General features: G+C 43.4%; 1 protein-coding gene across 4 annotated transcripts in view; it reads right to left on the minus strand.

Moving 5' to 3' along the window:
• The window catches only part of LOC126278152 (death domain-associated protein 6-like), a 154443-nt gene that overhangs the window by 75018 nt on the left and 55722 nt on the right, over positions 1 to 23703 (minus strand). For all 4 annotated transcript variants that reach the window (XR_007550658.1, XM_049978048.1, XM_049978049.1 and 1 more), the window contains exon 4: positions 14319 to 14416. Coding sequence is in view for 3 of the 4 variants with exons in the window: in XM_049978048.1 (XP_049834005.1) it covers positions 14319 to 14416 (98 nt within the window). In the remaining variant the exon portion in view is untranslated. The remainder of the gene's footprint in view (positions 1 to 14318; positions 14417 to 23703) is intronic.

Consider the following 23703-nt stretch of genomic DNA (forward strand, 5'->3'; position numbering starts at 1 on the left):
GTCTCAAGGTCACCGTCTTTACTAGTAAGTTTGGCAAATTTTGTTAGTGGTTCAGTCACAAGTTTGTTGGCTATGATGGATTTCTTTCCTCCAACCATTTCATTATTCATAAAAATTGAATAGTTAATGCAAAGAAGTCCCTTTTTTACTTGTGAGAACACCTGCCATGGACACTGTTCAAAGTGATTATTGTGCACTTGTCGGCATTCAACACATCCTTTCTTGTTGTACTTGGAAGTAGAAAAGATGTAACTTTTTTAAGCTTTTCTTGAAGCTGTGAGAAGCTTCTGTATTATAGCATCACTAATAATTCCTGACTCTAATATATCCAAATAACTGCCAATATCCATGGGATTAAAAGTATCAGTCAATGAACTTTTTGTGGAAGCTTCGACGAAGTGCTGGGCTCTGCCTGTACATCTGGTAGTGTTTTTGCGGCTGAATGGTGTCCAGAGATCCATTTTATTATATTGTTGTGACAGAGGTAAATTAGATGCCAATCATTCTCGAATAAACACTTTATTCACACTGAAAAATGCAACACTAGTACACTGAACACTAAAACACACAGTCACACTCCGTGTATTTCTAATATCAGTAGGCACAACACTCACTGAAGTCCATGGTAATAGCCAATAATCACAGTTGTTCACTTTTTATCACTTCAAAGTTATTGCGACAACTGTAGCTTTCAAACTGACTACCTGGCAGCAACTCTGCTTCCCTTATATATGTGGCTCAGTTGTTTCGGGGACATTCACTGCTAAAATGTTTGCTTCCAGACTTTTATGGAGTGTGAACAAATAACTACTGTTAAATCGACTAACCAATATGTGCCTTATGACATATAAGGCTGAGTTTCCAATGATGATATCATCCGGCAATTTATGTGTGTGTGGAACTTTTATTGTTGATTCCATTCCTTTCTAGTGCATTCGATAGAGGGCCTATATACTAACACGCATTTTTAGGAATCTTCTCGAAAGCCACTATTACTGGAGATATATGCATCGGTAATTTCCCAGATCTAACTCGTATTACAAGTTAGGTATAGGAAATTACTGTTACATTATTAGTAAAAAATATTGTTACAAGTCTCGCAACAATATTTTTACTGAGAAATTATTACGAATTACTATTATTAATACTTCACAATCAACTGATCACTTTCACTCTTGACTAATCTTCACACTTGCACTTGCTACAACTAGGACATTTTACTTATTCATTCTTCAGTCTTAATATTTCTGCTTCTGAATATGAACTAGCTTCCTATTCAGCGAATAGTCCGTATTTATAACGCAATGAATCGAAGGTTCTCTGTACAAGAAAATAGTACAATATTCGTGACTTTTCTCGAACAAATGCCAGACAGAACAACGTATTGAGATCACTAGAATGGCTGTGACTTTTCTCATAGATGTGTGTTAACTATCTATGTGCCACACAGAAACACATAAAATACGATGTTGTTACTGTGCATACTACATAGGAAAGTACAACTACTCGATATCTCGATTCAGTCGAGTCAACTGACGAAAGAAATGAATGAACAGCGTGCAGGTTGACTGGCGAAGGCGGCGCAAGTGGCAATGCGAGCAATTCTGCATACGTCCCACGTGCCCCCGATATGTATCCACTCCTGCATCAGCCCAAACTCTTCTTAAAATGCAAGTGTAGCACCACCTGCTGCCATGATTGGTGTGTTGCCATTTGTTTCCATGAATGAGTGCACTAAACCAATGAAAGCAACTTTGCAGAGAATTTGTTTAGAAAATTGCTCTTACCCTGCCAACCACCATGAGACAAGATGCTAGCATACTGTAACTCCTATATCACATTACATTCTATACTGATTTGTTCGTCAATGTACCTTTAGTTATCATATTTATACTAGCTATCCTAAGTCATACAGATTTTTCTTTGCCATTTCATTCTTTTTTCCTACGTGAATGACCGTCTTAGACTTGCAACTTTGTGTTATCCAGATTCCTTTCATTGAGATTATTAAAATGTTAAGTATGTGGGGAAGATGGGGATTTGAATAAAAAGTTGACACAAAATTTTTTCAGCTATTACGGAGCTGTACCATTTTGAATTTGATGCACAAAACACCATAATGAAGAACATAGGTCTAGATGACTGACATTTGGTTACAACTTGGTGGTAGCCGCAAATTAATATGGTCACTATTTCTACATCTACATCTCCAATTATATTCTGAAAACCACAGTGAAGTGCATGGCATAGGGTATGCTGCATTGTACCAGTTATTATGGTTTCTTCACGTTTCATTCACATATGAAGCACAGGAAGAACAATTATTTGACTGCCTCTCTGCATGATGTAATTATTCTAATCTCGTCCTCATGATCCCTACATAAGCAATACCTAGAGGGTTGTAATATAATCCGAGAGTCATCATTTAAAGCTGGTTCTTGAAACTTTGTTCTGTTAGTGGACTTTCTCGTAATAGTTTACGCCTATCTTCATAAGTCTGCCAGTTCTGTTGCTTTATCATCTCTCTGGTACTCTCCCATGGGACAAACAAATGTGTGACCATTCAACCTACCCTTCCTTGAATATGTTCAATGTCACCTGTTAGTCCTATCTGGCACAAGTCCCACACATTCTACACTGGGTAGCACAAATTATTTGTTAGCAATATCCTTTGTAGACTGATTGTATTCTATCAATAAACCAAAGTCTACCACCTGCTTTACCTGTGACTGAACCTATGCGATCATTCCATTTCATATCCCTACAAAGTGTTAAACCAAGGCATTTATCTGTGTTGGCCGATTCCAACTGCCATTGATTCATTGATATTACAGTCATGGGATACTATTTTTTTCTATTCTATGAAGTGCACAGTATTAAATTTCTGAAAATTTAAAGCAAGTTGACAATATTTGCACCATCTAATAATTTCAGGATATGCAGCCGGATCCCGTCGACATTCTGCAGAATACGCCGGGAACATTTCAGAAGTCACAATACTTGCACCACTTTGAAATCTTACCAAAATCTGACTGAATATTTATGCACCTTCTTTCAGACAATACTTCATTTTAGATAACTACATCACCTACAAAAAACTGAGGTCCTACATCTACATCTACATCCATACTCCGCAAGCCACCTGACGGTGTGTGGCGGAGGGTACCCTGAGTACCTCTATCGGTTCTCCCTTCTATTCCAGTCTCGTATTGTTAATGGAAAGAAGGATTGTCAGTATGATTGTGTGTGGGCTCTAATATCTCTGATTTTATCCTCATGGTCTCTTCGAGAGATATACGTAGGAGGGAGCAATACACTGCTCGACTCTTCAGTGAAGGTATGTTCTCGAAACTTTAACAAAAGCCCGTACTGAGCTACTGAGCGTGTCTCCTGCACAGTTTTCCACTGGAGTTTATCTATCATCTCCGTAACGCTTTCGCAATTACTAAATTATCCTGTAACGAAGCGCGCTCTCTCCATTGGATCTTCTCTCTTTCTCTTCTATCATTCCTATCTGGTACGGATCCCACACTGCTGAGCAGTATTCAAGCAGTGGGCGAACAAGCGTACTGTAACCTACTTCCTTTGTTTGTGGATTGCATTTCCTTGGGATTGTTCCAATGAATCTCAGTCTGACATCCGCTTTACCGATGATCAACTTTATATGACCATTCCATTTCAAATCACTCCTAATGCGTACTCCCAGATAACTTATGGAATTAACTGCTTCCAGTTGCTGACCTGCTATTTTGTAGCTAATTGATAAGGGATCTATCTTTCTATGTATTCGCAGCACATTACACTTGCCTACATTGAGATTCAATTGCCATTCCCTGCACCATGCGTCAATTCACTGCACATCCTTCTGCATTTCAGTACAATTTTCCATTGTTGCAACCTCTCGATACACCACATCGTCATCCACAAAAACCCTCAGTGAATTTCCGATGTCATTCACAAGGTCATTTATGTATATTGTGAATAGCAACAATCCTATGACACTCCCCTGCGGCACACCTGAAATCACTCTTACTTCGGAAGGCTTCTCTCTCCATTGAGAATGACATGCTGCGTTCTGTTATCTAGGAACTCCTCAATCCAATCACACAATTGGTCTGATAGTCCATATGCTCTTACCTTGTTCATTAAACGACTGTGGGGAACTGTATCTAACGCCTTGCGGAAGTCAAGAAACACGGCAACTACCTGTGGATCTGTGTCTATGGCCCTCTGAGTCTCGTGGATGCATATTGGTTGCAAGGTCATTAATATACAACATGAACACATTTCCCCGGGGCACACCCGAAGTTACTTCTACATGTGACAGTGACTCTCCATCCAACATAACATGCTGCAACCTTCCCACCAAAAAGTCTTCTATACAGTCACAAATTACACTTAATGCCCCATATTATCATACTTTTAACTATACGCAAAGGTGTTGTACTAAGTCAAATGCTTGCTTTTCAGAAATCGAGAAGTACTGTATCTACATGATTGCCTTGATCCAAAGTTTTCAGTGTGTCATGTGAGAAAAATGTGAGTTGGGTTTCACATGATCAATGTTCTCAGAATCCATGCCAATTAACACAGAGGAGGTCATTCTGTTCAAGATACCTTCTCATCTTTGAGCACAGAATACGTTCCAGATTCTACAATAACTCGATGCCAAGTGTTGAATGGGAGCTTTATGGATCACTTCTATTACCCTTCTTATAGACAGGTGTAACATCTGCTTCTTCCAACCATTGGGCACAGTTTTTTGTTTGATGGACCTATGATACATTACAATTATAAGAGGGGCTAATTTAGCTGCAAATTCAATATAGAATCTGACAGGGGATCTATCAGGCCCTAGATCTTATTTCAATTTTAATGATTTCAGCTATTTCACAACACCACTGACATCATTACTTATTCCACTCATCTTTTCAGTGATTGTCATCATCACAAGGATTTCCTTCCAGCGAGACAGGTAGGAACTTGGTGAACAATATGCCTCCATTGGTTTCTGTCCTGGTATAGTTTTTCCCTCTCCACTAAATCCCATGTTACTTCTTTCCCCCTTCAGATCTTCTTTAACCTGGTCTGTCCATCTCTTTCTAGGCCACCAATTGGTCTTCTTCCTGGTACCTCCATCTCCAAATACTGGCATGGCGTTGAGTGCACTCGCTTCACATGACTTAACCACTTCAATCTCAAAGCACTCATCCTCTCCTCTGTAATCAGTGTCACCTGCAGTCTCTCCTTACATAATCATTCCTGACTCTGTCTCTCCCAGTTTTTTGTAGATCTGACCAGAGGAACTTCATTTCACATGCTTGTATTTATTTGACTCTCTCCTCTCTTATTTATGACACAGGCCTCTAGACTATACATCATGATTGGCAGGAGATAAGTTTTATACATGGTCTGTTTGGCTCTTTGAGGGACTTCCTTGTCCCAGATTAGATTTTGTACTTGGTGGAAGAAGCTAGATCCTTTTGTTATTCTGTTTAAGACTGGTTTGGAACTTCCACTGTGTGATATGATGCTACCCAGATAATTGAAGCTTTTCACACATTCAACATTCTCCCCCTCCAGTATGTGACAAGGTGTTGATGTCCTGCTCATCTTCATTCAAAATGGCTCTGAGCACTATGCGACTTAACTTCTGAGGTCATCAGTCGCCTAAAACTTAGAATTAATTAAACCTAACTAACCTAAGGACATCACACACATCCATACCCGAGGCAGGATTCGAACCTGCAACCGTAGTGGTTGCTCGGCTCCAGACTGTAGCACCTAGAAGCGCACAGCCACTCTGGCCAGCTCATCTTCATTGCCACTGTCTTGCTCCTACTCACAGTTAAATTGAATTTTTTAAATTTTGTGTTCCAGTAATCTAGTCTCCTCTGAACCTTCATTTTCGTCTCTCCCCAAATGGCAATGTTATCAGCAAAAACAAAAGTATTGAGATCTTCATTTTCTTGTTCCGATTTCTTTCATGATTGTGTCCATAACTGTAATGAAGAATAAAGGGGAAAGCAAATTGCCTTACTGAACACCTCTCTTTGTCTTAAACCATCTTGATCTTCCACCTCCTACTTGTACACTGCTCTCACAACCATCGTACAGCATCTGGACTTTTTTTAATTAATGAATCAGGAACACTATGTTTTCTCAAACATTCCCATATTTTATCCCTTGGTACAGTCATATGCATTTTTTTCCAAATCCACGAATACTACTATCAAGTCCTTTCCTTTTTCCCAGTATTCCTCCATTAACTGATGGAAGTAGAAAATGAGATCTATACCTATTACTTCTGAACCCATGTTGTTGTTCCTCTAATTGGTGTTCTAAAATTTTCTGCAACCTTTCTCCTATGACCTTTCTCAATATCTTAAGGCAGTGTAATAACAGTGTGATTCCTTGGTAGTTGGTGCATTTCTTTCTACTACCTTTCTTGAACAATGGTATTATAATTCCTTTTTCCCATTCATCCGGCACTTTGTTTTCTTTCCATATCACTCCCAGCATCTGTTATAACCATCGTATTCCATAGATTACTGCGGCTTTAATCATATTGCTGTCAGTTCATCTACTCCAGCCACCTTCCCACTTTTCAACTGTTTCAGGGAATTCTCAGTTTCTAACCTAGAAATTGGATCCTGCTCCTCCTCTAATTCAATGACTTCAGTGTCACTCTTGTGCACCTTCCCCATTCAGTAAGATTTCAAAATAATTCTTCGTCTCTTCTCTGACACCCTCCATGTTCCTGATAATATCCCAATCCTCTATTTCAATCGCTTTGATGTCTTCTCTACCAGATCTTTTACTTTTCAATAACCCATATAGCAGTTTTTGGTTCCCTTCGCTATCCTGCTCTAGTTCCTGGGTGAATATTTCCCAATTTTTCTCCTTTTCTTCTTTCACAATTCTCTTTGCTTGGAGTTTCTTTTGTTGGCATTCCTTCTCCAGTGTTGTCACCCTGTATTCATCTTTCATTCATATTTTCAGTAAGACAAGGATTAATTGGGGCAATTCTTCTGGGGCAGTTCTTGTAGCTTATTCTTTGTAATGGAACATCTGAAAACAGAATTAAGTATTTCAAATTTTGCTTTGCTGCCCTCAATTTCCTGTCTCAATGCTAGAGACTGGATGCTGGTGCTGCTAACAGCCTTTACATATGACCAGAATTTCTTTGGGTTTTGTGAAAGATTATTTGACAACATTCTGCTATGGTCACTGAAGGCTTCACGCATTATTCTCCTCATAGACAAATGTGTTTCATTCAGCATCTCTCTATCTACAGTGTTGTGCCTTGTTTTACACATATTATGCAATAATCTCAGTTTCTGTAGAAGTTTCTTAACAATGACTGGATACCACAGAAGGTCCCTATCACTGCGAACTGTTCTACTAAGTACTTATCTATTCTGTGCACGGTCAACATTCTTACAAACTGGAGCCATTGTTTCACACGACCTTATAGCCCAGACAAAAGGCATTATTTGTTACAATGTGTGCCACAATCTGCAGCTGCTACTGCCCTTTGCTGAAGGTTTCAAGCTCCTCACCAAGAGATGACACTACTGATTCTTTATCTAGTTTACGTAACATATATATATTTCTGCTTGTTTAGGTTGTCCTTCACACTTTGATAATCATTATTGTAGAACCGCACCATGGTCACTGATGCCAGTTTCGATTTTGATGTCCTCAAAGAGGTCGGATCTGTTTGTAGTCATTATGTCCAATATATTTCCATCATGACTGGGATTCCGAATTACCTATTCTACATAGTTTTCGGAGAAGGCATTACGTAATGTTTCACACGATTTCTTATCACACCCACTACTAACAAAACAGTAATTTTCCCAATTGATTGCTGGATGATTACAGTCTCCACCAATGCTTACAATATGATTGGGTAACTTATGTACAAGCAAACTGAGGTTCTCTCTAAAGTTTTCCGTTACATCAGGGGACAAGTCTGGTAGGCAACTGAAGGATCCAATTACCATTTTATGCACATCCATATACTGAGTCTTGCCCAAACAATCTGACATGCAGCTTCAATTTCTATCTCATTATATTTGAGATTCTTATCTACTGCAACAAACAGCAACAAATACACCATCTCCATTTCCCATTAGCCCATGCTTTCTCTGCATCTTACATTGATACTTCTGGGTTTACTACAGCTATCATTCTCTCATTCCCTGGACTGGATGTAGAATTGCCTAATGTGTGTAAAAAAAAAAAAAAAAAAAAAAAAAAAAAAAAAAAAAAAAAAAAAAAAATTGTGCACACACCCCACAACATTGTGCACACACCCCACACGTAGTCAACTACCTGGGTAGCAGCCTCTGATGTTTAGTGCACTTCTGACTCATTTGGGGGGACCCTACAGTTCTCAACCCTATGGAGCAAGTCCAGGAAGTTGCAGTCAAGCTTACCGCAGAACCACCAAAGTCTCTGTTTAAGTCCTTCCACTTGACTCAGAACCAAAAGGGTCATGATCAGCTCTGGGGACAATGCTGCAAATTGTGAGTTTTGTTCAAACTCCTTACGCAAGGCTGGTCTTGCTCAACCTTCTCTGCCAGTCACTGGAATGATCCAAGTATCATCTTACAGTCCAGACAACAGGCATTATTTGTTCCAATGTGTGTCACAATCTGCAGCTGAGTGTCATGCACAACATAGCAAATATCCTGAGTGATTGGGTATGAGGGCTGGGAGGTGGAGCAGCAGTTCACCACCTTTTTTATGTCTTCTTGAGTATATCAAAAATCCTGCCATATTGTTGAAATGTTTTGCAGCAAAAATTAAACTATATTAAATTTCCGACAAGAACTGTTTGTTGCAATGTGGCTCACTTTCAAATTCAGAAAAGAATCATCACATTGCAAAATACTAATTGTCTTTCCCAACAACTTTCAAAAACTTCTCTAGCTTCCTAAGCTCCTGAGGAAATTTTACAAGTCACTAGATTTTTCACCTGAAAAATTTTAAACACTTTAATCACTGTTCATTAGCACATTGATCTGTGAAAGCAAACTGCTTAGGCCAGCATGGCCATTGCCCTTATAAAGATTCAATATATCATTGCAAAACTCACAAAATTAATCAAATTCTATATATTATTATAAAACCTACACACATACTCTACATGACTTAAATTTGAGTTGATTCTCTGAAGTGTGAAAATACACCAGTTTCATTGTCTATATTACTATTAAACTTAACATTTCTGTAAATGTTATACATGAGTTACAGCAAGAAATTCACCAGCTTTTCTGTGGCGATATTAGCGTTTTGCTGGGGTTATTGGTTTTTTTATTTATTTCCACCTTATTCGAGGAGATAGTCAACATTAGTATTATTTACATATATTCTTTACTATTATTTATATTAAAAATTAAGAGAAGTAAATATCTATAGATAATTTTTGTAGTTTATTACCTAACAGTGCTGTTACATTTAATATTATTCAATTTATTTTGCATTAAAACGTATGTCTTAGCCCTTCGAATCAACATTCTGGTTCACAACTGAAATTACTTTAATAAAAATTCTGAAGATGTTTTTTGATGGTGCTACTCAAGTGTTATCTGTGGGCACTTCATTCTTTAAGATCACTTAAGGCATTTAGAAGTTATTAAAGGTGATAGCTACATCCAAAAATGTCATGTACTGAAATGGCACCCCAGACCATATCTCCTGGTTGTCGGGCTCTGTGCCGAGTAACATTCAGGTTCGTATCCCACTTCTGTCCAGACAAGTCTTCACTGGTCATCGGGGCTCAATTCAAAGCAGGACTCGTCACTAAAGACAGTTCTACTCCAACAAAGAGATTCCAGGCCCTAGGTGTCTAACACCACTGCAAACGGGATTGTTGGTTTACAGAGGTCAATGATAGCTGGTGCAAGGGAAGCCAAGAACTCCGCCCCATTTCTGTGAGCCACCTATTAAGGGTCCTTGTGGTCACGGAAGAACCATTTGCACACCAGATCAATGGTAACAATGAATCCGGGGTTCTGAGTGGCTCTCTGATGCCTGGTTGGTCCCCACGTTCTGTCATCTCTCCTGGTCAATCACTGCCTTCTTGACAGTGTGTACCACCATGGTTCACTCATTCCTGCTGACATCATCAGAGGTATCACTCATCCTCAAATGTTGAGTGACTTGCCAATTACTCCAACCAGCTTCTTTGAGGGCATCGCTCTAATGATGAAATCTGCATATACTGTTTGTGCACCTGTCTGAGAGGCATAGTTACTGTCCAATTGAGTATACAGAATGAAACTCACAAAGATTTTATGGTCTCATATAAACTTGTGCCTGTTTACTATCTGTGCCAGCAGCATGATGAAATTGTGCTGCAGCAGCACACATTCATCCATCAGCCACCAAAGTTTACAATTTTGCATTTTCCATTGAAACCTGTTTGCATAACTAACTTGTAGTGCATCTTTTTTTTTTTTTTTTTTTTTTTTGCCTTCTTTCTTAGAGCGTATGCATGTGGAGGAAGGAAGATTGGTGTTGTCCCTTCATTCCTTCAAAATTGATGCCATTAGAAACGAAGCACAAGCTTGGAATGTTTCAAGGATGGGGAACAAAACTGGCCATGCCTTTCAAAGGAACCATCCTGACATTTGCCTGGAGTGATGTAGGGAAATCATGGAAAACCTATATCAGGATGGTTGAATGGGCATTTGAAGCTTTGACCTCCCGAATGAGAGTCCATTGTGCTAACCACTGCACCATCTCAGCAGCAATATAAATGCAATCATACAATGCAGGCTTTCAGTGGCCAATATTGATACTGTTGTTAATTTTATTTATATGGACATATATCATGATCTACAGCACATTTCCTTCGTAACATTTTGTCTCCTAATGTTGCAGACATTCTCAGATTCTATAAGCATTCTGTTAGTTTCTTTTCTAACTTAAACAACTTCAGGTAGCCGAATCAAATTGTATAAGGGTGTTGTGAGTATTATCACAGTGCTATGAATGGATAAAACAAATATTTGATTTTAAACAATGGAAAATCCAAGATGGAATAATGACAGTATTGCAAAATATATAAATTGCTACTCATGATGTAGGGGAGATGCTGAGCTGCAGACAGCCGCAAGAAGAAGACTGGTAAGCACTTTTTGATTTTAATTGTATGCGGATTAGTACACAGTCTAATGCAAATTTATGTACCAAATGTTTGATGTCCTGAGGTTGGAGACATCCTTATAGGATACAAAGACTTTGTTAATTGATTTTTGAGCTCAACCATACTTAGCAGTTCAACTTACTGCCATGTTATATTAAAGAGCACAGTTAATAATTAGATTTGCTGAAGACAATGGTTTCACGTGAACAGTTTACCATATACATAGTCATGTGGTACACAGCACCAGCATCAAAGCATTCTTCATGCCAGGCACTTCTCAGTTCTGACCAGTTGTCTCAGATGGTGCTCATAAACTGGAGCCAATTTAAGCTTCTGCCACAAGGTATTCAAATATTCCAGTCAATGTGAATATAGTAATATCAGCTGCCACCGAGGACAGTGACACCTGGAACTACTTTCCTTTTCTGCAAAACAGAGGGCAGGTGAACACCATTCTGCTGGTCATGGATAAATGGAGACACACCACACACACTCGGCCACGTGGAGTTCCTGTACCAGTTTGCCAGTTGCTAGCAGTTAGGGTTCATTGACAGCTACAGTCACCACCAACCGACACAGAGCATCAGTTGCCACCATAACAGCTGGATGCTATATACAAGTTATTGTGAAACAGTCAAAGTCAAGTGTGTATGTGATATTCACAATAAGAGCCAGACTTAAATTGTTACATACTGAACTTCTTATGGTCTCTTTCACTTTGTTAAGTTAGTTAAAGTGTAGGACCTCAGCTACTGAGCTATGCATCAAACATCACAAAAAGCTGAATTCTGTATAAATCCTTTTAACAGACATTTATTATTTGTTTCAATCTGTGTTACACATATTACTGGTTTTAGATACAACGTGTCACAAATTCTCTGTGATCTTTATTGAGTAAAGCTTGACCTTTAATCAATTAATAATCAGTTAAAGGACCATAATGCCACTGATCTGTTAAGATAACAAGCAGTAATGCAGAAGCAGTGCTGCAGTAAGGCAGTCAGCATGTGGCACTCTAAGGTAATACGTTATTAGTATTTAAATCTAAAGGTCACATGTTTCAATTCTTACTGAATTACAGAGAGCATGGGTGAACTTTTATTCTAATGAGTAAAGCTTATAAGGGACTGTTTACTTGTCATCAGCAACTGAGTAGATATTAAAGCAACAGAAGTGGGAGCTCCAGATGGCTAAGCATTTACAAAATATAGCATTTTTGGTTGGTGCAGCTCAGGTGAGGCACAGGCAATTTATGTTAGCACAATTTCCAGGCAGCAGTGAAAGAGCACAGTATGGTAATAAAAGGGTTGTGGCGTAGATTCCCTGTACTGAAACTTACCCTCATCCTCCCCCCCCCCCCCCCCCCCCCCCCCCACTGTTCCTAAGCACATTTGGTTTACATTCCTAAAACGTTCTCTTTCATCACACATTTTGGCAGGAAACCACGTGTAACACATCATTTCAGCAAATACTGGCAACAATAAATACAATGAAGTGTGTTGATGCAGTCTTTTCTAAATGTGATTTAGTTTTCACTCTTGATTAGGTAACAGCAGTTTTTAAATTTCTTAACTAAATTCTTTAGCTAATGTTAAAATTGAACCTATTCTTATGTGTCTGAAGGTGAATCAGAATATTCACATTTGATATGTCACCCAAAGTACTGTGTGTTAATTAAACTTTAATGCACCTCAGTCACTGTTAATTATCTTTTTTACGTGCAGGTCCTGCAAAGCAGTATCTCTGTAGAACCATATACATACGTGTGCCTTCTCCTTTGCAGCAGTTATTGGTGAAAGGAAAAATGACATTACTATAATTACAAAATTATCAACATTTCATCATTGGCTGTCTTGTATTTGCTTTAATGGGTGTACAGATCAGACTGCTTTGTAACTTTGAGCAGATGCAATATAAATTAAATATAACTTATGCCTTGAAGTGACATTTCATTTTAGAATTTCTTTTGTTCACTGCTTTTTTTCATTCCTGGAGAGGGTGTCTACTCCTTGAAAGTCAAGACACTGCCAAGTTGTGATTTCAAAACATGAAAGGCCACACCCACAGTTGGTGAAGATATTTACTCAGCATCATGCCTTGCCAATTACTTGAACCACACACCTCCCCATTCCACTCTGCACATACGTGAAATAAAATGACTGCACACAGCACATGTTTCATGACTTTTCCCTACCTAATACTACTATACTATTTTGTCAAGATCATCTTTCCTTGTCATAAATAGGGAGGGAAGAATGTCGTTTGTCTAGTCGGCATGTAACACTACAGTGTCAATCATCCTACATATTGAAAAATCTCATTGTATCATTGAGAATTGTTTGTCCTCCCCACGAGCCAATTGCCACAAGATATCTATTCTCAAGAAATCTATTCTCCTACACAAAGGATTTCATCACATCAAATGCAATATATTGAGCATTATCTCAGTTTATCTGCAGTGTAAGTACTTTAAAAAAAATTCTCCATCCGTATCCGATTTCATGACCCTTGGATTACCATTCTGCAGTCTTTCTACTGCATCAGTTGCTGCCTGGTGTCCAGGCAAAAATATGGTTCATGCTTTGCCTGAACCTCACTAATATCAGTATTTTTTTCTAAATGCCTGTCCACCTGGAGCTCCTACTTCTGTCACTTTTGCTTCTGGCAAAGCCCTCTGTACACCATAAATTTGGACAAAATCACTAATTATGAGCAGATGCGATCCCATTGTCACTCGGACAAAGCCACACACCTCGGCACCCAACATGTTTTCTTACTGGAGAGAGTTTCATGCACTTGTAACTGATTGGCAGTAACTTTATGGCTGCTGTTCTACAATGGTGGATATGCAACCTATGGTTATTAGGAAAATTTTGCTTGATTCAATGTCTCGTGCCCTTCTCTGGGCTTATTACCAGCCTGTTTCTTCTCCACTGTATACTGGTATATTTTCTTCATCTGTAGGCTAATTCTGGAATATTCACATTGAGACAGCACAAAATGATGGGACTGTATGGCCAGCAAAAGTTGAAGTAGACAGAGTGAACAGTAAGCAAAGTTTTCACCAAATCTGTAGATTAGCGAATGCACTCTTCTGCAATATGTAGCCATAGAAATAAAGTAATGTATCAGGAGGGCAATGTGGTAAAATGCCTACCTGAATATGTTACTGCTCTTCTCTCCTGAAGTTTTGGTATGGCACCACATTCATACTGTTGCAGCTTTTTGTACACTGCAACTGCACGCTCTTTATACCTGAAACAAAGTAATAATATGGTAGCAATATTTTCAGAGCTGTAACAATTTTCAGTAGATACATATGCCACACACACACACACACACACACACACACACACACACACACACACACAGAGAGAGAGAGAGAGAGAGAGAGAGAGAGAGAGAGGGAGGTTGGTTTGTGGGATTAAAAGGACCAGGGGACCAGACTACTATGGTCATCGGTCCCTTGTTCGAAGAAAAAAAACTAAAACCTCCTAAAGAAAACAAAAACGAACAACAGGAAAGGCGGCAGACGACACAGGACAAGGAATACTCAAACAAAGAACAGACAAAACAAAGTAAAACCACACAGTGTGTGGCGGTGGTTGGCCGACCATAGGGATAAAAAAGGAAAAGCCAACCACCGAGAACACATTAAAAACTCAGTTTAAAATCGTAGCCAAAGGCCAGAATCAACACAATACAATAAAATGAAACAAAACACTGAGATTAAATGATAAAAAAAACCCTGACCAAATAAAACATAAAACTAAGTCAGCCATAGCAGAGTCATCTGTTAAAAGCGCAGGGAGCGTGTCAGGCAGTGCGGTCGACTGCTTGAGCACAGCTAAAAGTGGACAGTCCAATAAAATGTGGACCACTGTCAGAACGGAGCCGCAGCGACATAAAGGTGGGTCCTCACGTCAGCCATGTGTGCCCAATGCGCAGCCGGCAGAGGACAACAGACTCCTTGCGAGAGGCCCGCAAGGAGGAGCGCCACACACAGGTAGCCTCCTTGATGGCCCGAAGTTTGTTTTGTGAAGGCAGGGCGCACCATTCAGTGTCCCAAAGGTCCAGAATTTTGCTGCGTAGGAACGCTTGCAAATCTGTCTGCGGGAGGCCAATGTCCAGAGATGGTGTACTGGTGGCCTCTTTCACCAGGTGGTCAACATTCTCATTGCTGGGTATCCCAACATGGCCTGGGGTCCATACGAAGACCAAAGAGCGGCCGCAATACGCAAGAGTATGCAGGGACTCCTGGATAGCCATCACCAGACGAGAACGAGGGAAACACTGGTCGAGAGCTCGTAAACCGCTCAGGGAATCGCTACAGACTACAGATAACGAAGGACTCACCTGAGCTGGAGCGGATATACTCTAGGGCACGAAAGATGGCGACCAGCTCAGCAGTGTAAACATTGCAGCCAGCCGGCAATGAACGTTGTTCAGAATGGTCCTCTAGAGTTAGTGCATAACTGACACAACCAGCAACCATCGAACCGTCGGTGTAGTCAATGCCAGAGCCCTGATACGTGGCCAGGATGGAATAAAAGTGGCGTCGGAAGGCCTCCGGAGGGACTGAGTCCTTCAGGTCCTGTGCCAAGTCGAGCCGAAGGCAAGAGCGAGGAACATACCATGGGGATGTACGCAATGTGGCCCGGAAAGGAGGTGGAACAGTGAGAACCCTAAGCCCGGAAAGAACCTCTTTGACTGGGACCACGATCGTACAACCTGATCGAGGCCGACGTTCTGGCAGATGGACGACCGATTGCGGAAACAGAAGACGATAGTTGGGATGCCCAGACAAGCTAAAAACGTGGGCAGCATAAGCGGCCAGCAAACGTTGGCATTGTAACCGCGGGGGAGGGACACCTGCCTCCACTAGTATGCTGTCCACAGGCCTGGTCCAGAAGGCACCAGTGGCAAGTCATATCCCGCTGTGTAGTATTGGGTCCAGGACCCGCAACGCAGATGGGGATGCTGAGCCACAAGCCAGACTCCCATAGTCCAGACGGGACTGGATTAACGCCTGGCAAAGCCGTAGGAGAGTATATCGGTCGGCGCCCCACCTGGTGTGGCTCAGGCATCGCATAGCATTTAGATGCCGTCAACACGCCTGTTTAAGCTGCCGAATATGAGGCAGCCAAGTCAACCTGGCATCAAAAACCACCCCCAAAAACCTATGTGACTCTACCACTGGAAGAAGCTCGTCGTCAAGATAAAGCCGCGGTGAACAGTGCGTCGCCGGCAGAAATGCATAACGTAGGTCTTGGCTGCCGAAAACTGAAAACCATGGGCTACAGCCCAAGACTGCACCTTGTGGATTGCGCCCTGTAGCTGACATTCAGCAGCTGCAATGCCAATAGAGCTGTAGTAAAGGCAGAAGTCGTCAGCATACAGAGAAGCGGAGACAGAATTTCCCACGGCCGCAGCGAGCCCGTTAATGGCTATTAAAAACAGACAGACACTTAGAACAGAACCCTGTGGCACACCGTTCTCCTGGACTTGGGAGGAACTATACGAGGCTGCGACGTGCACGTGGAAGGTACGATACGACAGAAAATTGCGGATATAGATCGGCAGAGTGCCCCGAAGTCCCCATCCATGAAGTGTAGAACGGATGTGATGACGCCATGTCGTATCATATGCCTTCCGCATGTCGAAAAAGACAGCGACCAGATGCTGATGGCAGGCAAAGGCAGTACGGATAGCCGACTCCAGGCTCACCAGATTGTCGGCAGAGGATCGGCCTTTACGGAACCCACCCTGAGACGGAGCCAGAAGGCCCCGAGACTCCAGAACCCAATTCAAGTGCCGGCACACCATCCATTCAAGCAACTTGGAACGAACATTGGTGAGGCTAATGGGACAGTAGCTGTCCACCTCTAAAGGATTCTTCCCCGGTTCCAGAATGGGGACAACAAGACTTTCCCGCCATTGCGACGGAAACTCACCCTCAACCCAAATGCGGTTGTAAAGGTCGAGGAGGCATCGCTGGCAGTCCACTGAAAGGTGTTTCAGCATCTGAGAGTGGATGCTATCTGGCCCAGGAGTGGTATCAGGACAAGCGGCGAGGGCACTGCGACATTCCCACTCACTGAATGGAACATTGTACAATTCAGGATGGTGGGTGCGAAAAGAAAGACTCCGACGTTCTATCCACTCTTTAAATGGAGCGGAAGCCCAAGGGGTAGTTGGCAGAAGCGGAATTCAGGGCAAAGTCTCTGCCAAGCGGTTTGCAATGACGTCGGAATCAGTACAAACTGCTTCATGCAGTGAGAGCGCAGGGATGCTGACAGGGGTCCAATAGCGATGTGTCGAATCTGGGCCCAGACCTGCGATGGAGTGACATGGAGGCCAATGGTGGACACATACCGCTCCCAGCACTCCTGCTTGCATTGGCGGATAATGCGGCAGGCTCGCGCACGCAGCCGTTTGAAGGCGATAAGGTGTTCAATTGACGGATGTCGCTTGTGAAGCTGGAGTGCCCGCCGGCGAGCTTTAATCGCTTCAGCAATCTCAGGCGACCACCAAGGCACAGTCCACCGCCGAGGGGACCCAGAAGAAAGGGGAATGGCAGATTCGGCGGCAGTAATGATGCCGGTGGTGACCGATTGAACCACTGCATCGATGTCATCGTTAGAGAGAGGCTCAATAGCGGCAGTGGAGGAGAACAAGTCCCAGTCAGCCTTATTCAGAGCCCATCTGCTAGGGCGCCCAGAAGATTGACGCTGTGGCAGTGACAGAAAGATCAAAAAGTGGTTACTACCACACAGGTCATCATGCACTCTCCATTTCACAGACGGTAAGAGGCTAGGGCTACAGATGGAAAGGTCAATGGCGGTGTATGTGCCATGCGCCACACTGAAGTGTGTGAAGGCAACATCATTTAATATCGAGAGATCGAGCTGCGCCAATAAATGCTCAACGATGGTGCCTCGACCTGTTGCCACTGACCCACCCCACAGATGGTTATGGGCATTAAAGTCGCATAGTAACAAGAAAGGTGGCGGCAATTGGGCTATCAGAGCAGCCAGGACATGCTGCGCGACATCACCATCCGGTGGAAGGTAAAGACTGCAGACGGTAACAGCCTGTGGCGTCCACATCCGAACTGCGACAGCCTCTAAAGGTGTTTGGAGAGGGACAGACTCGCTGTGAAGAGAGTTCAGGACATATATGCAGATGCCACCAGACACCCTTTCATGAACTGCCCGGTTCTTATAATAACCCGATAGCCACGGAGGGCGGGGGTTCGCATTGCCGGAAACCAAGTTTCCTGCAGAGCAATGCAGAGGAAAGGGTGAAGGCTGATAAGTTGGCGGAGCTCAGCTAGATGGTGTAAGAAACCGCTGCAGTTCCACTGGAGGATGGTGTTTTCCATGGCTGAGAGAAGCGCGACAGGACTGGGAAGGCAGATTACGCCGCTGGGTCACCTGCTGCCTCCAATGGAGCACCCGTGCAAATGCTATCCATTGCGTCTGAGGGACCGGTGAGAGCGAGGTCCTCAGCGGACGCAAGAATCTCCGCCTCATCCTCAGACGCAGAGCTTGTAGGTAGTGGTGGAGTAAGAGCCATCGCAGTTGCCTTGGTCTTACGGGGCTTCAGTGTCATTTTGTCTTGCTGTTCCTTTGGTTGCCGTTGCTGATAGGGCTTATTGGAGTCAATCTCCGAAATCGAAGATGATCGCGAAGCTCGACGACCAGCGGCCTGTGGCTTCTTCAGCCACTGGTTGGTGTCTGCTGTGCCGCTGGTAGGAACCTGGGAAGGGAGTGACCCAAGGGATCCCTTCCGAGCGAGAGAAGCCAAAGAAGACTTACGCTTCTCCGGCTTAGAAGTGGGGACTGATGTCCCCAGTGGTTTAGTGGGTGCTGCTCCCAAGGTAGACGGTGTGGGAGCAACAGCAAGAGCAGGCGCCCCCATCGTCAAGGGGGCAGGTGAGGTCCTCTGACGCTGAGAGCTGACTGCCTGTGGTGCAGCTAAAGGAGCTGGAGCTGGAGCAGGAGTGACAGTGGAGGCATAAGATGACATCATGCGCACGGAATGTAGCCGTTCAAATTTCCGCTTAGCCTCAGTGTAAGTCAGTCTGTCCAGGGTCTTATATTCCATGATTTTGCGTTCTTTCTGTAAGATCCTGCAGTCTGGCGAGCAAGGTGAATGAGGCTCTCCACAGTTGACGCAGATGGGAGGCGGAGCACACGGAGTATCGGGATGAGATGGGCGTCCGCAATCTCGACATGTGAGGCTGGAAGTACAGCGGGAAGACATATGGCCGAACTTCCAGCACTTAAAGCACTGCATCGGGGGAGGGATATAGGGCTTGACGTCACAACGATGAACGCGCTGGACGAAATGAACACCTCTACGCTCTAAGTTGGCGCGCAGCTTGTCATCAGACTGCAGAAGTAGGTCCCTATGGAAAATAACACCCTGGACCATATTTAAACTCTTATGTGGTGTGATGGTAACGTTAACATCCCCCAACTTGTCACAAGCAAGCAACCTGCGTGACTGGGCGGAGGATGCTGTTTTTATTAAAACTGACCCAGAGCGCATTTTAGACAAGCCCTCCACCTCCCCAAACTTGTCCTCCAAATGCTCTACAAGGAACTGAGGCTTCATGGATACAAAGGATTCCCCATCAGGTCTGGTACAGACGAGATACCTGGGCAAATACATGTCACTATCATTCATTGCCTTTCGTTCCTCCCATGGTGTGGCCAGGGATGGGAACGATTTGGGGTCATAAACGTTAGCTTTAAAATGAGCCACCAGCAAGAGATGATGTACCACGCTTCATTGCGGGACATTCGCCCTGATGCCCACTACTCCGACCGAGGGCCCTCCCCATGGGTGCCACCCAGCCACAGCAAGAGCCACCTTGCAGGATGGCCATTGCCGGGAGTCCTGATGCCCCAGGGAGACGGGCATCTACTCCTTGGCATACATGGGGAGTAAACGGCGCAAGCATCAGTAGAGCGATCCCTGTGTTGTCAGGGGGCTACAACCAACAGGGTACATGGCGGCCCCACCACAACGGACTGGCTACCGTGCTGGATCTTAGGTGCAAAAATGTATAAGGTCGTCGTCGCAGCAAAAAGCAACACTGCACAGTGCAGCATGGTAATCGCACCCAGGGACGTATCCTCGCCCAAGAGATGGAAAACGAGCAGGACACCATTGCAACGACGAGAAAGTTGGCTAAAGGTCTCAATGCACGACAGATACAGTGCACCACGTAAGGCGCCCTTCTCCAAGTGTCTCGCTCTTCGGAACAATTTAGAAAGATGGAGGTCAAACCCGAGAGGGGACCATCATATAAGGCCGAAAAGGTTGAGACTCCTTTTAGTTGCCTCTTACGACAGGCAGGAATACCGTGGGCCTATTCTTACCCCCGAACCAGCAGGGGGGGGGGGGGGGGGGGGGGGGGGAGAGAGAGAGAGAGAGAGAGAGAGAGAGAGAGAGAGAGAGAGAGAGAGAGAGAGAGAGAGAGAGAGCAGGGAGGAGGGCGGGGGGGTTCCATGTCAGTGTAGCAGGGAAGGAGGAGGAGAAGCTAGTGCAGCAGAACTGTAGAAAGTTGCATAAACACTGGGAAAAAGGGGAGGGGGGGGTGAGGGGAGGAAGCAGGGCGCCAAGATACTGCTAAGAAATCTATTTTAAAGATGGTATAGTACCCATTGACAACGAGGTCATTAGAGATGGAGCACAAGCTCAGACTATGGAAGGCTGGAGCAGGAAATCAGAAGTGCCCTTTCAAAAGAACCATCCCAGCATTTACCTTCAGCAATTTCGAGAAATCACAGAAAACCTAAGTATGGATAGCCGGATGTGGGTTTGAGCCATCATCCTCCTGAATGCGAGGCCCGTGTGTTAAAATTGCACTACCTCGCTCAGATGGTAGAGAACACAATGCAAGAAGACACCGAGCATGGATAATCAGTTGCATACATAGAAAATACGGGAAGGAAGAAGGAAGGAACTAGTTAGGGTCGGGGTGGGCACAAAAGGGGTGGGAAAAAGTGCAAAGAGATGAGATGTGCCCCGAGGCACGTGGAGAACACAGGCTAATGGAGATTGATGCCAAGACACAGTGATCGCAATAATTACTTGTAGAAATTTAATTCCACCAATTTCAATAAAAGTTAAATTTCTTATGTGAGTGGCTTACGTATTCCAGCTTGCAAATATATTTTATACACGGATTTAATTTCTTTTTTTTTTTTAATATTTATCTTAGTGCACACAGCTGAATTTGCAGTATGAACTGAAAGACCACAGAGTAAATTTCTGTCAACATTTACTATGAGAGAACTGCACTTAGGAGAAGTTGGCAGTATGTTGTAGACATACATAATAGTCAATTGCACTCTGTAAGGGCAAAGAACTGTATTTCAGAAGACTGTTCTGGGAAGCTGAGGCAACAACACATATAATGGCCTTTCTCTCAATTACTAATGCAGCAGAACGCAGTGGTCCATCACTAACTTAAATCTATGGAAAAACAGCCTACACCAGATATTACTGGTGATGCTAACAGCTGCAAAAATATTCGGATCATGCAAGTGGTGTACTGTAGGTGTGTCAGTTTATTTATCACTGTGCTTCAGACTGTGTAAATTGTTCCAATTTTGAACACAATAAGAAAAAAAGTATTTAAGGAAAACCAACATCTTCTATTTGAGTTATGGTGTGACTTGCATAACCTAATCTGAACATAGCAGTTTTTGTAGTATGTATAAGAGACACTGGAAAGAGCTGATGCAAGACAATATAAAGGGTTTTTGACTGCCAGGGACTGCTGGTTCCTGTTGCAGATGAATGAGGTATTGTCCACTGTCGGCTGTCTCTGGGGGTAGTGCCTGGAGCTGCTGAATGGTGCGTGGTGCGTTATGCAGACGTGCCATCTGCCGCAACCATAGTGGCAGACATGTAGTAATGTGTGAGTTACTATACCTCTCCCTCCTTGGGGGAGAAGAGTGCCCAGATGTTGGCTCCTCCGTGACACTCTGATGGTTGACACAACCATAGTGTCAGATGTGGTTGTCCTGTGTACAAACAGCTACCGGTCCACATGAATGCATGAATAGGGGTAGCAATGGGCATGAGCCAGGCCCACGTGTCTTCCTCCCCTACCTGGACAGCAGGCAGAAGAAACCAGCTTCTCACGGGCTGCAGGCATGTTGACAACAAACGCAGAGCTGGGGACTCTGAGTTGGGGGTGCTGCAGCATAAAGAAGTAGTGTATGGGGCGATGGTAGGGAGGCGGTAGGCAGGCAGCAGGGAAGGTGGCACCAGCATCAGTGGAAGAGGCACCTGTGGCAGCTTAGGAGGCAACTGCAAGTGTGCCAATAAAGCCTCAGCAGCCCTCCTCCCTACATCAGCAGGTACTACAAGAGCAATAAGAGGTTGAGCTATGTCACCTGTGTATGCTGAACCACTAGGGAAGCAATGGAAGATCACGTCAGGATGGTGGGCAGGCACAGCTTGGGTGGTACGCTTACGCTGCCCACAGCATATGGCCATGCCGGTGGAAGAGGTGCCAGTGAGGTGGGTCACCATGAGGCTTCAGTACTCAACCAAGAGTGCAGCTGATTGGATTGGTACACCAAAGGCACTGATCAAAGTGCACCATGTCTGCACTGCCTGTGGACAATAGCCGCAAGGCAACGCACGTGTCACCTGAATGGTCAGGCTAGATTGTCCCACAGATGACAAAATGGTAGATAGAGAAACAATTAAAATCGCTCAAAAGAGGAAAGGAGGAAAGGCCACTGGACCTGATGGATACCAGTTCGATTTTACACAGAGTACACAAAGGAACTTGCCCCCCTTCTTGCAGCGGTGTACCGTAGGTCTCTAGAAGAGCGTAGCATTCCAAAGGATTGGAAAAGGGCACAGGTAAACCCCGTTTTCAAGAAGGAACATCAAACAGATGTGCAGAACTATAGACCTATATCTCTAACATCGATTAGTTGAATTTGGAACACGTATTATGTTTGAGTGTAATGACTTTTCTGGAGACTAGAAATCTAATCTGTACGAATCAGCATGGGTTTTGAACAAGACGATTGTGGGAAACCCAGCTCTCACTATTTTTCCACAAGACTAAGAGGGCCATAGACACGGGTTCACAGGTAGATGTCGTGTTTCTTGACTTCCGCAAGGCGTTAGATACAGTTCCCCACAGTCGTTTAATGAACAAGGTAAGAGCTTATGGACTATCAGACCAATTGTTTGAATGGACTGAGGAGTTCCTAGATAACAGAAAGCAGCAGGTCATTCTCAATGGAGAAAAGTCTTCCGAAGTAAGAGTGATTTCAGGTGTGCCGCACGGGAGTGTTGTAGGACCGTTGCTATTCACAGTATACATAAATGACCTTGTTGATGACATCAGAAGTTCACTGAGGCTTTTTGCAGATGATGCTGTGGTATAACGAGAGGTTGTATCAATGGAAATTTGTACCGAAATGGAGGAGGATTTGTAGCAAATTGACACATGGTGCAGGGAATGGCAATTGAATCTCAATGTAGACAAGTGTAAT

The sequence above is a fragment of the Schistocerca gregaria genome, chromosome 6 (assembly GCF_023897955.1).
Source record: "Schistocerca gregaria isolate iqSchGreg1 chromosome 6, iqSchGreg1.2, whole genome shotgun sequence".
Taxonomy (NCBI): Eukaryota; Metazoa; Arthropoda; class Insecta; order Orthoptera; family Acrididae; genus Schistocerca; species Schistocerca gregaria.